General features: G+C 50.9%; 2 protein-coding genes across 2 annotated transcripts; both read right to left on the bottom strand.

The window, feature by feature from the left end:
- Window positions 1–6,266: 6,266 nt before the first annotated feature.
- Window positions 6,267–9,414, bottom strand: LOC128267513 (sodium-dependent nutrient amino acid transporter 1-like). Its single transcript, XM_053004363.1, has 4 exons — window positions 8,941–9,414; window positions 8,099–8,327; window positions 7,028–8,034; window positions 6,267–6,952 (listed from the first exon to the last, which is right to left on the bottom strand). The coding sequence occupies exons 1-4, from the start codon at window positions 9,284–9,286 to the stop codon at window positions 6,690–6,692; spliced, it is 1,845 nt and encodes a 614-aa protein (XP_052860323.1). The 5' UTR covers window positions 9,287–9,414; the 3' UTR covers window positions 6,267–6,689.
- A 3,400-nt stretch (window positions 9,415–12,814) lies between these two features.
- Window positions 12,815–15,305, bottom strand: LOC128277924 (sodium-dependent nutrient amino acid transporter 1-like). The gene is made up of 6 exons (XM_053016529.1): window positions 15,237–15,305; window positions 14,678–14,984; window positions 14,384–14,606; window positions 14,052–14,322; window positions 13,259–13,991; window positions 12,815–13,192 (listed from the first exon to the last, which is right to left on the bottom strand). Exons 1-6 carry the CDS (start codon window positions 15,303–15,305, stop codon window positions 12,930–12,932), a joined length of 1,866 nt encoding a protein of 621 aa, XP_052872489.1. The 3' UTR covers window positions 12,815–12,929.
- Between the last annotated feature and the right edge of the window lie 299 nt (window positions 15,306–15,604).

The following is a 15,604-nucleotide window of genomic DNA, read 5'->3' as shown; positions in this document are numbered from 1 at the left end:
TTACATAATGGCCCGTTCACACCACTCGGCGGTCGGACCTTGCTGTTGCGTGCTGAGGCTTTGATTTACGGCGGCATTCTCGAACCGATCGAGTGGAGCGTAAGTGGAACACCTTATGACGCGCCGCGGTTCCACGCTATCGATGTGACTGATCTGCGGATGGGCAAGTTTGTTAGTTATGCTTCCAGCGATTCCACGGCTGACGATCGCTGTTTTCACTCCCCACTGGGGGGAATAATAGCCCACAAATGCCCACATGCTTGGTGAAGGTCGTGAGCTGCGCCTGAACTCGGTGGCTCAGCGGGATCGGGGCACAGTGTGATTTGCACAGCAACCCCGCCAAGTCACGTTGACAACCGCGAGCGCACACCGGGGTTGCGCTTCGGCCACTAAATTGCCGTCGTGTTCTAACAGATTCTTTTTGCCGCTTTATTACCCCGCAAAATTGACGACTATAAACTACGGCGAAGCGGCACGGGGGAACCGCGATAACCGGGCGCGTTGTTGTGTTTTGTTTAGCCTTTGGGTGACTTTATGTTGGTCTTCACTTGACGCCAGAGGGAACGATTGCATGTCGCCAACTGGCCGAGTTGTAATTACTTTACGATAGTCACTTTGGTTATCTTTCCGGGCCAGTGATGGGCGTTTTGTTTTTTATTTACTTGACGCACGGATCCCAGGAAGTCAACACACTGGCGACGAAGACGCTTAGACCTCGAAAACAATTCCGTCAAAGAGAGGCGCTCTTTGTGCCTCATTTATAAGCTGCAAGATGAGGAAGATGATGAAAAGATCTGTCGAACTATTGACATTCCTGAATTCTTTTGCCATTGGTATGCTGCATGAACGGTATCTCAAAGAGGGGGTTTTCGTTCTGGAAAACCCCAACCGTACAGCACGGTCGCCCAAAAGAAGCCAAACTTATGAGTAATTCCGAAGAAGCAAGTCAGTCTTGCGCATATAATTGAACAATTGGCGCGCTACGTCACCAGTATGGACTCTCGTTTCACCAAACAAACAAATAGCCTGACTATTGATTCATCATCGGCTCACTGGCTATAACTTATCCATAATGGGCAATATTCGAGGATTGAAAATCAAATTTACTTAATTGTTCATTATGTTAAAGATCACTTTGAAGTGTTCTGTTTTGCTGTCTGTTTACAAACATAAATCAATGTTTGTTTTTAGCCCGTTATGTGTGTTACCGTTGGATATGGCCAACCCTTGAGCTACGACAAACGTCGATTGTTTTGTGATAAAGACTCCTCAGTTTGCGATGCTCTTGAGCTGATGGCTCAATTGCCCCTTTGAGCCTCACGTTAATATCACTCACGCATCTTGAAGTTGCTAAGCAACGTGATTTTTATACCCGATTGTCCTGATTTAAAGACCATTTAGAGCTTTACCTTTCTGCTCAGAAATATTGCACAATTGCCCGGCGTCATCGATCGATAAGTAGTTGCCTAGCGACGGTTGGCTTTCACCACCCAAGTATGAGCATTAATCGGCACACTTTGTTCGATGCGCTACACCCGTTCCCGTACCCGTTCACAGGTTATGTAAATTGTGGACCGATCATCGACAGCAATGGCACTATCGGAAGGTGAGAATCTTCTCATTAATGTCCCCCATTGATCCGCACCCACTTCATTCAAAAACACAACCGCAGCATTCGGTCACAAGCCACAAGAAATCATCAAATCGCCGTCTCTTCGTAATGATTCAATCAATGGATCGCTCTCCCGACGGGTGGTACTGTAAGTCTTTTAGTGTCTCTCGCTAGGTGGACAAAATTTTCATTCCACCTTCTCTCTCTCTCTCTTTCTCGCTCTTGGTCGCCCTTTGCTTCTCGTGACGAACGCGAACGCCTCTTGCCTAATACCGATCACAATCATTTTTCCGACCAAAAAACCGCGCTGAGGATCTCGTCGTTTGCATAATGTACCGCGGTCTACTAGGCAATAGACGATCGAGCCGAAAATGTTTTGTGAATGAAGAAAAAAAAAACGTTAGTTACAAAACCGCAGTCGTTGCGCGCGCGGAGTCGCGCAAGCCATAATCTAATCGGATTGTCGCCGGTGCCGCGCCGTCATTAGGCAAAAAGGGATGCGCCGACTCGCGAGGCCGACCAATGACACCAATCTCGTGTGCCGGCCGCCGCATATGTGCTGTGCGAAAAATGCGCGAATCGCAAAGCGAAAAATCGGAAAATGGGCAATCGAAAGTGACGATCACGATCGTGACCGAGGGTCGGGCGTGGAATCACTCGTCGATCGTCGTCGTCGTCGTCGTTCACCTTTCTGGCCCCGGCGGCGTTGCGGCGGATCTCTAATGTGCGAATGGCAACGTAGGGTGAAGGGTTATTTCACCGTAGGTTAATGATGGAAATGATGCCACCGTCGATAAATTATTTTTGGACGTTAATGATGCGTATGCTTTCAACCCGCAATTTATTCGTTAAATTTTCAAAAAAGGAATGAGAAATTCAACAATAGAAAGTCCATTGCTTAAATAACGCACCACCAAAGAAATTGATAGTTCTATAGGTGCAGAAACCGAGTTTCTTTGTCGTAAAATAGTTACTAAGCCCCGTTTGGCAACTTTCCGATGGTTATCAACCGCCTAAATCATTTATTACATAATCGTCCCTGCTTCGCATTCTGTTACTAGCTGCCTTGTACCCTAAAGCGATCGAGCGATCAGGCACATTTGTCAGAAGATTATTCACATCCGCGTCCACAGAACGTGCCAACCCATAAGCGAAAGATTCTACAAAATGATCGCCGATGACGTCCTCTGGGCAGGCTTAGTTTTTCGTAGAAAAACATTCAATTAGCAACATCTGATCACTGGAAAATCTGAAACGTGACAATTGCACCTAAAGTGTGCGCATCACTTCAACGCCTAACAAACGGCGATCGTTGCAGCGAAGAAACCTCTCCTTCAGGTGTACTTCCGGCACCGGTTGTTGGGTCGAGTGAGTGAAAGACATAGACCGTGGAGACTGGCGAATAGACGGCTTAGATATTTATTTTCGCACCAACCCTTTAATAACCAACCCCTTTCAATTGTTGAACACGAACACGGTCCTTTCGAGGATAGCCCACCGTTTAATACACTCCGCTCTGTCTCACACTCCCGTCAATTTAATTCATTCAAGGAAAACTGGTGCATGCCTTTGGGGGTGTTCGCTCACTTGCACGGCACTCGGAAGTGTCCAACGGCGGCGCACACACGGAAGGGAACAAGTAGAACGGTTCTAAGCAGCAGCGATCATGTTTTTTGTCTTGCGTTCTCAGCCGGTCTTGGAAGCCGGTTGTAGCCGGCAGTCGTACTTCCTGCAGGGGTCCGACTGTCACTCATCCGCCCGGTATCGGCGCGAAACAGGTTCAAGGTGAACCTCAGACCTGCGTTTTTCTACGATGCGAGACATGGCCACTTACACACACTTGATGATCACACATCGACATCATGTCGGTTCATAAAAATAATGCCTTAATGGCCAGTGGCAACGATTTCAATTAGGACGATGAGGACCTAATGACCATCCACCCGGTCCGTCAGATAGAGCCTGTGTCGGGACATCATTATGGCACGAAAAGGACACTTCGGACAGATTACCTGCTTTACATTGTCGGGACATTCGGTAAATGAATTTTAATGGTTTCTTCGAAATTCATTAGACCTTATCCGTTAGTTTCCTGACTTACAGCCTGCTCAAAATGGGCATTTAAAACTAGTGCAGAACTAACTTCTCAATCTCGGCAAAGCCTTACTAAAGTTAAGCGGAGAGCCGACTCGCAACGCATAACAACAGCCGGATGCACGCGGCGTTAGTATATTTCAATGCCCGTTGCATGATGCTGTTGCGCAGCCATTGGCCAGTAGCATTGAACTAGATTTCACTTGATCGAACTCGATCGAACGGAAGCCTTTGCTTAAGACATGCTTCGAAGCGATTTCAATGCAATCGACAAATTCAATCCGATGACTAAACCTTGAAAAGAAAAATCCCCTCAATCAGTGGCCACTGGCCGATTAAGCCCTTCTGGCCCATCTCAAAATACTGTCCCGAAACAGGTTTTTGGTAATTACGACTTACTTCTATTGCATTGACGAAATCGTGTGCTGCCAAAATGGAACTCCTTCACCTGGACTCGCGTACGATGATCGACACTTTTGCTCTCGATTTGCAAATTTGGCGCCACTCGCGAACTTTCGTCAGCCTCCGAAAAAAGAACTGACTACCACTTGAATTATCCTGCACACTAGAGTGCTCTTATACGACACTCAGATCTCGATGATCTACAAACACTTCACCCACTGTTGACCGCGCCGGCCAAATCATTAGCCTAATCGAACTCTTTCTGCGAAGCAACACTTCATCGGCAGATCAGCTGTGCATACACCTGTCCAGTGGGACACCGGGAGCGTCTTACGTAAGAATCCACTACCGGAGGATCCACAAAAGTGACTAACTACCGATCACCGACCGATTAAGGCCCCACGCACAAACCGATCGATCGCGAGCGATTAGCTTAACTCGGCCGTTTGGCCTCCACCGTTTAAGTGTTGATAATCTCTGCAAAGCCTCCAATCAGTTTCCCTTGCCGTAGATCGACGAGGATGTTGCGCCCGGAATGGAGCAAAAATTGGATCGCGTACCGATCGCGACGGCTGTTGGAACGAAACTGAAAGTCGAGCGCGGCGTGTTGCATGTTTTTGAGCGCGCCGCGTCAAGGCAAAGTGTTTTGTTGAGCACGGTTCGGTCCTCATCGCCGTAACCCGGATCGGGCCGGATCGGAGGCTGCAGCAGCCTCTGTCACTTGGCCAAGCACACAAAAAACTTATTTATTTTTTATTTAAACTGTCACACTGTAGGTATTATTACGTTACGAAACTGCACAAAACTACATTCAACAACCCAACCTTACTATTGAGGGCAACGTTGTCAATATTCAATTTTGATTCGAGTAGAAATGTTCTAAGGCACTGTTTGGCACACATTCACTCTCGGGTTGCGGTGAACCAACGAAAAGCTTTTGAAAGCTCTGCCATTCCGCGCGACCGCAAAAAGCTCGCTGTGATTTATGGCGCCGCGAGAGAGTTGCATGGAAATGCATTTTCACTGTTGCGCCTTTTATCGAAACACGAGGTCAAGAGAGAGAACTTAATCTAAAATTTTAATCGAAATGCGATGAATAAATGGTAAATATGATAATTTAACGATGATAAATTAATTCATTTAACAGACACCTCCCTCAGTTACACCCAAACATTGCCCTATGACGTGAAAGGTTTACATCTGAGCCGACATTACAAACTCTACCCCAGCGTCTTAAGCCTTGTTGACGGAAAGATGCGATTCTAACACAAATCCCTTCCCGCTCAGACTCAGACCGTTTAAGGCTTTAGGCACTCGCCAACCAGCACGTTCCAGCCAGACCAGACTAATTACGGAACATGAATATGTTCAAACCACGCGACAACCTTCTCAAACATTCGACGCACAGGCCCAATGTCAGCCGGTCGCCCGCTGTTAGACACTCAATTATATTCAAATTTCTGGCCTGACGCCCGCTGAACACAAAGTAACTGCTCCAAAAATGATTCCATAAACAAGGTGCATATTTGTGAAGCGATTAGAAGATCGTTCGCATGTTTTCGTTCGCCTGTTTGTCGCAAATTATTGTCGCTGGCCAATGCAATTACTTGTTCGCACTATTACGCCGTGGTGCGATATTAGTTATTGTTCGAAACCAGACCGAGCGCAAAAAGGGACAACGTGTTTATCGAATAGTCACTTCGATGGTTCCCATTAGGGCAAATCGTTCTGTTTTCGTCTTTTTAAAGCCATTGTTGTGGATCGTTTTGCCAACTGAAATCGGGAACATTCGCATCTTCTAGTGAAACAGAAACAACTTGAGAGTTATCATTCTGAATTGCTCACTACCAGGTTAGTTTTGTAAGATAAGCTAATCAAACGATTCTGCGGTGCATCAGCATTCGCCTTGAGTTGCCTCAGCATTCGCCTTGAGATGCATGATCATTCATAGAGGTTGTAGGGGCGAATAGTAATTAGCAACCTCTGGGCGGGTTTAATTCTCATTTCTCTGAGGCACCGGTATAGATCATCAGCGTGCTGGTTTATCGTAGTCGTCATTCACATAAAACTTTATTGTACAATTCATTAAAACATACTACATTCGTCATAAGAAAAAGTCTAGAAACTAACTACATCGCTAGATATGTCTTCTGGCACTCTAAAAAGTCACTAAAAATATCACGCTTCCATATTCTCGCCGCACCTCGTACGCACATTCCGCTTCCTGACCTCGCCTCATCTCCCATCGCCTCAGCGTTCCGATCTCTCGGTTCGAAGGCAACTATTGTCTGACCGTGCGCGGGAATTATCTCCACCAGAACAATGCTTGGCTGCGTCATGATGCACGGTGGCCTTAGGTGTATGTCGAGAGAGGTGGGTCGAGTCTATTCTAGTCACTATCGCCCCCAGGGGTGCATCACCCCAAAAAAAGCGGCCCAATTAGAAGCTAAATGGACATGAATGGAATGGCGCTCCGTAGGTCCGTCGGTGGGATCAGAACCGTTACTTTCTTCCGCTTCATCACCCGGGCTCTCGTGTGTTTTACGTAATACTGACACGTGGCCACGTCCCGTGACAACACTCAAACGGACACGCGGTAGGTTTTGGGACGTCTGCGCACCAGCTTCCGGACCCGGGACCAGCGGGACTCGAGCGGCTCATAGTTGTCGCAGAACTCCAGATACCGTTTGCGCACCTCCAAGTCTTCCGGGCCCCAATCGGACAAGGGTTTCGTGGCAGCCACTACGCGCTTCCAGAGGGTCGATTCGGTGCGCTTGCGCAACGCAAACCAACCCCACAGAGGGATCGGAACAAGGGCCGCCACGTAGATGAGCCAGCCGAATACTGTCCGCGCGGAAGGGAAAAGAAAAAAGTGGATTGAGTGGGTCTTTAGTATCGCTGGGGGATCCTCTCGCTTACCGTGGTACACATCGCCGATCCCCTGGGGTCGCTGACTCTGCACCAAACCGATGACCAGCACGACGACCAGCATCAGCGGGGTCACAAAACGCCAGCACGCTTGCCACATCATCCCGGTACGTCGCTTCAACATGAACTGTATATCCCGAGCCACATTCCGGAACCCGTACAGCCAGCAGAAGGCGATCAGCTCGAAAATACCCGACGTCAGGGTGACGAACTGTACGGCGTAGTAGTCGAAGTAGTCCAGCATCTTCGCACTGGACGGTGTCACGAAGAGCAGCCCGAGGGCGAAGCCTAGCACACTGATCACGACCACGGTTTTCCAGGTGCGTAACCGCGGTGTGCTGTCGTGCAGAGCTGTGATCACGCTGTTGATCAGACCGGTGCAGCTGCCGACCCCGAGCACCAGGAGCATGAAGAAAAACAGGAGCGCGAACAGGTTCGGCACGTGCTCGAACTTGGCCAGCGCGTCCGGGTAGGTGATGAAGGTGAGCCCACTGCCAGGATACACCACTTTCGTGTAGTCGGTCTCGTTGGTGAGGTGCCCGAGGTGCCCGATGATGGCGAACACCAGCGAGCCGGACAGCAGCGAGGTGAACGTGTCCAGCCAGGAGATGATCATCGCGTCCCGGTAGATGTTGTTGCTGAAGTTGTTGTACGAGGAGAACGCGATCACGCCGCCGAAGCAGATCGACAGCGAGAAGAAGCACTGCGAGACGGCCTCCTTCCACACGTTGGCGTCCAGCAGCTTGTCCCAGTCGGGCGTGATGAAGTACTTCAGGCCCTCGCCGGCACCCTCCAGCGTGAAGGCGTAGATGGCGAACGAGATCAGCACCACGTACGGGAAGAGGGCCAGGAAGTACGCCACCTTGCCCGATCCGCGGATACCCTTGATCATCATGAACGTCATCGCGACCCAGATGAACAGCAGGCAGAGCGTGAGCTTCCAGTCCGGCGCCCCGAACTCACCCTCGGCCAGCAGTCCCTCGCCGGTGACGGAATGTCTGCAAGAAGGTGTCCGCTTAGTGTCAGGAGTCACTCAAGCCAGATCGGCCTCATGCCACTTACGTGTAGAAAAGCTCAGCCGACGTTTTTACCGGCAGCGAGTTGTCGAAGGATTCCGTCGGGCCCGAGTTGGAGGAGTTGACACAGTTGTAGCCGGTCCAGGTGACGTCACAGGATGACCACGGCAGTGGGCTTTCGAACGACGCGATAAAGAACCGGATGGCGGTGGCGATCGTGGCGGCATAATAGACAATCACCACACAAATTGACACCATCTGTGCGATACCGATCCCTGTGGCCGAGAGGGCGACAGATGGACAGAAAGATAAGTGGGGCAGCTCGAAGGAATGTTTACGACGCTTTACGACAGGTGTTGTCTCGGGCGAGGGCGAGAATCGGACTAATTATCCGTGTCACGAGAAGCAGATAAAGGAAAGTTGTCACGGTTGTGCCATAAAAGCGAGGGAACGTACACTCGAAAGGAATGTCAGTCATCTTGAGAATCAGGGTTTGCAAACATTAGAATCGGCTGGTGTGAAAGTGAATGGAAGATCACAGTGCACTTGGATTGCAGGATGCCTTGCCATAATGTCGAGAGAAAGGAAGTAGGCTACGCACACCAACACACCCGTTTCTGATTAGAGCTGGGCCAGGCTCTGTTGGATCACGCCGTTGACGGCGCAACATTGTTGATCACAGCCCCGGGAAACGCTAATGGCGCTCTATTGTGACACACGAATTGTGAATTAGACGCAAACTGTGCGCGACTCGTGCAAGCTGTACAAATTGCACGTGGCCACCAGGCTGATTAGGAGCAACACGCGCCGGCCGCCGTCATAACGTCATGATCGGTGGGGCATTATTTGCCCGCGGGGTTCACCGGCGACAGCCGGCGGGTATCTTACCTCGCATAATGGGCGAAACGTCGTACACCTTGACGCTGCCCCGGCTCGAGAACTGGCCCATCACCATCTCCAGGTAGTAGATCGGCCGGCCGACGACCAGCAGCACGATCAGATACGGGATCACGAACGCACCGCCTCCGTTCCGGAAGGCCGTCGACGGAAACTTCCACACGTTGCCCAGCCCGACCGACAGGGCGATGCAGGACATCAGGAACTCGACCCCATTGTTCCACTGCTGCCGTTCGGGCTTCTCGGGCTTCTCGGCTGCGGCGACACCATTTTGTTGCGGAACCGACGCACCATCGTCACTGTTCGGCACAAACGCCGGATTGTCTGCTCCGGCCATGGCTCCGGTCTCGCAGGGACTGATCGTGTTGGCGCGCTGGGAACACCGAGACTTTACCAAGTCGCACACACACACACGGGAACGTATCTCCGGAGCCCGACACACGTCTAACTACTCGAATCGAATTTTCGCCCCTGGACCACGGTCACGGACGACGCTAATTTGTCGGACGCCACGTAAAGCCACTCTCAGAGCCACGGACGGTTGTGGTAGGTTTTCGGCACGAGGCCTCCGAGCTGCATCCGTTGCGGTGCTGATAGATCGCAAATCTAATTCGACACATTTATCACCGAAGCGTGGCGAGCGCGGGCTCTGAAGGACTCAATAGGCCGCCGAAGGACAGACGTGGCGCCGACGGTGTTTGCACTTGACACTCGGTTCGGTCACGCTTCACAGGGTTGCAGTTTTTCCGACTCAAACCACCAAGCCACAGCTACCACTTCCCGGTTGCTGATCGACCGATCGACGCGCGTGTATCAAAACTAACTTCAATTTCCGTTCCCAGCCCGGCCGTCCGAACTGCTCGGCTGCCCGTCGGGTTATGAGTTGCTCCGGCGCTCGGACCAATTAGTTTATAGCTTTCGACGAACAATTGAGCCGCGCCGGGTGCGGTGGTGGTCGACACCGACGCACACCTGAACCTGTAGCTTCTAATCTACCGGCGGGGCCGGGTTCTAGAGTGCTGTGTATGAAATTTTCGGAACGGGTTCGGAGATGTATTGGCGAAAACCGACACACGGACGCCAGGATGATCGATTAGAACGGCGACTTAGGTGAAGGTGGAAAGTGAGTGCCATCAGGATTGGTGACACTTTTTGCTAGAGTGAAACACCTTCCGAACGGGCTTCTTCCTTAGTGTCCACTTATCGAAATGTTGCGTAAAGCTGTCAGTTTTGCAGTGAGACCAATCGAAGGTGGTCCACCTTTGCCGCTCTCAGCGCGTTTTGCTTGATTTGCTTTTAATAACCGGACCGTTTTACTTTTACAAGGAAATGTGCAAGTCAAGTAGTGTCCGGGGAGTTAATTTTCGATTTCACAAAGCGGCAAATAGCGTACAGTAGTTCCGATACCGGTGGGACACTTTAAAACATGCGTGTTCTACCACTGCCAGAGGATTCGAAATCGCGTTTGTTTTTAATTTATTTATTTAATCGTCGAGGCCAGTAAAAACCTAAAACCGACCGTAATAGTAGTTTCTATTGTACGAAACACGAGCACTAATATGATCACCAACACAATGATGAACTGATCAAGAATAGGTAGATCACAATACTTGATTAAGCGAACGTGCCTCTAACTATCAGGGAGCCCAGGGCCCAGGAAAAACCCCAGAAATATTCCATTCAGCAACCAAACAAACCCCACCAACGTGCGTGAAGATCCCCAAAAACCTGCCCTCGCGACTTCCCGACAAGCTTCATGCGATATCGAGACGGTCATAAACAAAACGGAGATGAGGTCGTTGGGCGCTACTGCTTGCGATATTTACGGTATTAAGCCGGCCATCCGTAAGCGTGATGGCCAAACCAAAACCGAAATCCGGTTCTAACGGAAGTGTTATCCAGCTTCGACAGAACACGTAACGATCATTATGCAACGGGCGACAGGCCCATTTGCCGGCGGCAGAGAATTACTCCACGGGACCAAACCGGGAATGTGGGCTATGTAATGTGTCACGTGCCGGTGGACAAGGCCCTCGTTGTAATTTAAGACAAACATTGGCTCGTAAAGCCCCATCACAGGACGTATCTAGCCCTCGGAGGCAGCCAGTTGTAGCCGGTTGGTATCGGCAACGGTTAGCGATAAGTGTGCGCGAATTCGCAAACAGATAGACTGCGGGTCAATATAAACTGTGTGGTTCGGAGGCCAGTCATTTCCCGAAACAATCTACGCCATCTTTATGATATGATTGGCCGCGCTGGGTCGGGTCGGTGATAAGAGATTTTCCCAGAACCCGCGGGTCGCGCAGTGAAGCACCTCCCCGACTGTCATCGATACTTCCGGACCTACCTTGCCGTGTTTATCTTACCGTTCGAAGTCAATTGCCCCGGGGGCGTGTGGCACCATCCCGCCACGTGATAGGGCTGGGGTGTGCCAGGCCGAAGAAGAGCCAAGGCCTTGTCGCGACTTATCTTGTCCCAAAGTTGTAAAACGTCACGGCAGTCACCTAAACACCGCACTGACGCAGGTGGTTCCGGCTTGTAAAAGTTTAGTATTTTTTGCCACAGCAACGGCAGCACCGGATTCGACCAATCCAGTTTGCGAAAGGCGCGATCAGGCAACACACGGCGAAGATGATCGATCGCTCGTGCAAGAAGAAGCCGCAGAAATCACGTTCTAATGCGAGGGGGTTCTCGTTTCGGATAGAGCGTCGAAAAAACCCCAACCCATTCGTCATTATCCAGCCTTGGGCGGCCTGTCCCAATTAATTCATCACGTGTAGATCAATGAGACCGGGAGCGCCTGTCACGTATGACGCCATGCGCGGCCTCAGCGATGAGGGAAAGTACCGGCACCGTTTACGTACCGCGCCCTCACGACCACCAGGGGTTTTTATCTTCCTCAAGGCAATGTTCTTATGTGTTCCTACTGTTTTGTCTGTGTCCCGTGCCAGGAAGAAGGGGTTGTACATTTGCCAAACGGGGCAGACATGTTTGTTGTATCTCCACTGATAACCTCATAACGAAGGGACGCTCTCTCGGTTGTTGCTGGAAACACTGAAGCAGAGCGGCCATCAACGGTTGTTGACTTTCGATCCACAGCAAACAGATCAAATAAACTTTGCGTAGCTCAACGTTGGCCCATCAGTGTTTTGCCCTCGACTCGGATTTCCTCAACATTGAATAATCCGCAACTTTCATCGCATTGTGGCGACCTTGGTCCCCACCAAGTGCTGTGGCAACCTTGGTCCACACGTCAAAAACGTCAAAAGTCAGAATGTCAAGAAAAAGTCACCAGACTGAGACTTCCGGCGAAAACGTGAGAATCGTGTTCTGTGATTAGTAGAGAAAAATATAATATATATCGGTGCAATAACCACGCACCATAGCATCTTTCGCATCGGTCCTGTGCAGAGCTTCGGGGATTCCTTTTATTCGACAGGGTTTTGTCCGGCTTACGTTACGAATCGTGGCAATCCGTCGTTTCACAAACATTGCAGCAGTAAGGCCGTCTTCTTCAAATAAGCTAAGTAATTAGCTAAGTACACATTATTAGAGACACTTTTATGGACGCACGAAGTGCCGTTTAACCGTTGCACATTTATGTATTTTCATAAACCTTGGCGAACTACATAATATCGACACTAAATGGCACATTGTTTTCAGTAGCTACATTTAGAGAGACCAGTTTGCTAAAACCTCGGTTTTAGCTACCACCAAGGCAAGCACAATTTAAAGGATTCATTTGCCTTTTTATTGTCACTGACCGTTATTTCGTCAAATGGATCCTTTTCATGGTGTATGTTTATTCTAAAATACTCTTTAACTAAATAAAAAAAAACAGATTCGAACTGGATTCGTTATGAACACAGCACAGTGCAGTGCGGTTGGGGAGTCTAAAAGCTTACGGTTTCGGTCTAAACGTTCATCTACGCACCTAGATAAAAGCTCTACACAGCCTAATATCATCGAGGAGGGTTGGCTCAGGTCATGTTGAAGACTCGTCGCCGGATGCGCTGGGCCAAGCCCAACGGGGCGGTTTTGCTGCGTTCGAATTCTTCCTCCTCCGCCTGGTACCGACTGCGAAGTTCGTCGTCCTCCGGACCCCAAACATCCAGCGGCTTCAGGGCGTTCCGGGCCGCCTTCCGCAGTGATTCCGTTTGCTTACGACGCCGCCGACGGACCGCATAGATGTACCAGCCGGGCAATTGTAAAACGGCAAGCGCGTAGATAAAGATACCGAGCACTGTGCAATAAAAGCGTATTATTAGCACTTCACTATCTGGGCAGGCAGTAAGCCAAGGACACTCACCGTTGTAGCCCACCGGGACCTTCTGCAGTTCAAACTCCGTAAAGCTGAAGATCAGAATGAGCAGCGTTGCGATCGGGGCAATCACACCCCAGCACAGGCGCCAGTAGAGCGAGGTGCTCATGCCCAGCATGAACTGAATATCGCGACAGATCCGATCGACACCGTAAACCCAGGCGACGGTCGCCAGCTCGAGCACGGCAAACGTTAGCGACACATATTTCGCGCCGTAGTAGTCGACCACGTCGAGAAACTCGAAGCCACCCGGCGTGAGGTAGAGCAGGCCAAGGAAAAACCCAACCGTTACGGTAGCCGCCACCACCCACCAATGTTTCAGGTCGGGCCGCTGGTCGCGGATGGCCGTGATGATGCTCGTCGTCACACCCAGATTGCTGCCGACTCCGACGACGAACAGCATCAGGAAGAACAAGACCGCAAACAGCTGCGGCAGAAACTGGAACTTGGCGATCGCGTCCGGGTAGGTGATGAACGTGAGTCCCGCTCCACTACTGGCCAGTTTCTGAATGTCCGTCTCACCGCTCACGTACGCCAGGTTCCCGATCACCCCGAACACGATGCAACCGGCGATGATCGAGGTGAACGTGTCCAGCCAGGAAATAATGACTGCGTCCCGGTGGACATTGTTGCTGAAGTTGTTAAAGGACGAGTAGGCGACGATCCCTCCGTAACAAACGGACAGCGAAAAGAAGCACTGCGTAACCGCTTCGTACCAAACCTGGAATCCGGAAAACGGTTGAGCTATGCGGATTGCCTAACCGAAGGCGCTTCGACTCACCTTCACGCTCAACAGCTGATCCCATTGGGGTTTGAAAAAATACATTATCCCGTCCATTGCTCCATCCAAAAGGAGCGTCTGGATGAGCAGCACCACCATAATGACGTACGGAAAGATGGCCAGAAAGTACGATGCCTTGCCGGTACTTTTGGCACCCCGCACGAGGATCGTAGCGACCACTATCCAAGCGAACAGCAGACACAGCGTCAACCGCCAATCCGGCATCCCCAGGCCGTTGTCGAGGGAGGGTGCTTTGTGCGTGATGTCCATGCTGTGCAGGGGAACTCTAATTAGCAAGGCGTTTGGCGCATTGGCGCGACCAGGCCACATACTTAAAGTACAGCTCCGCCGATGACTTCACCAAGCTCGACACGTTGGAGGAGTTCTGTTTGCCGGTGAACGACGAGTTGATACAGTTTGCCCACGAAGGATCACACTCACTCCACGGCAGGGTGCTGCTGAACGAGGCCACAAAGTAGCGGAACGTTATGGCCAGCACCGGGGCGTAATAGGTCATCACCACGAACATTGCGATCGTTTGGGCCACTCCGATGCCTGTTGATTGACCGAAAAGAAGCTCTTAGTTACGCACGGGCTCAACACCGCACGAGGCGGTGATCCTTTACCTCGCATAGCCGGCGCCAGGTCGTACAACTTCACAACGCCACGGCTAGAGAACTGTCCCAGCACCATCTCCAGGTAGTAGATCGGTCGCCCGACCACAAACAGTACGATCAGATACGGCAGCAGAAAGGCTCCGCCGCCGTACTTCAGCGCCGTGTACGGGAACTTCCAGATGTTGCCAAAACCGACCGAGTACGCGATGCACGACAGCATGAACTCGATATCGCGGCCCCATTTCTCACGTGTGGCGGACGTGATATTCTTCGTGTCGCTGTCCGTTTCGGTGATTGTCGTACTGGATTCCATCTGCTGAGATAGAAAGGCAAACATTAAAAGGTTGCTGTGCCTCGTATCTAATTGGGCCATCGAATCAAAACAGATGCTGTCGATTACGCCACGAACACTTGCACTTGCACCGAAGCGTCACCGGTGCCTAGTCCTTGTTATGAAAGTGGCAATCAAAACAAAACCACGAACGTAAATAGAGCCTCTCCTCGCATCCGCGGCTCGGTTATCTGCTTCACGGCACGGCACAGAACGTAAATCGCAGCTGACACCTACCGACACTTCGGGGCTGTTGGCGGGCGTCCGGGCGTCATCACTGCCTACGCGAAAAGCGTGGTTTTCCATGGCCTTCGCGCACTGATACGACACTTGGCTTGCACTGAACTCCTCTCGCGAGCACGGCCGGAGAGCAATAATCGCTAAACCGCTGGATGTACGCCACATTTAACCGGTCGGGACCGAGAGCCCCAACACACGCACGCACAGCATTTGCCTCGGATGAACGAACACTAAGCTCACGATCGCCACGATTGCCGGCCAGCTGGTCTTCGGTCAAACCCTTTCTCTACACACCGGGGTTCGGTGTGTGCGGCCTGTGGTATGCAAAAAACCCGTCCGGTCGACTTTCCGAGCGCGAGGGTATT

This window comes from Anopheles cruzii, chromosome 2, assembly GCF_943734635.1.
Source record: "Anopheles cruzii chromosome 2, idAnoCruzAS_RS32_06, whole genome shotgun sequence".
Lineage (NCBI taxonomy): Eukaryota > Metazoa > Arthropoda > Insecta > Diptera > Culicidae > Anopheles > Anopheles cruzii.
This window is presented reverse-complemented; position numbering and strand designations above follow the sequence as displayed.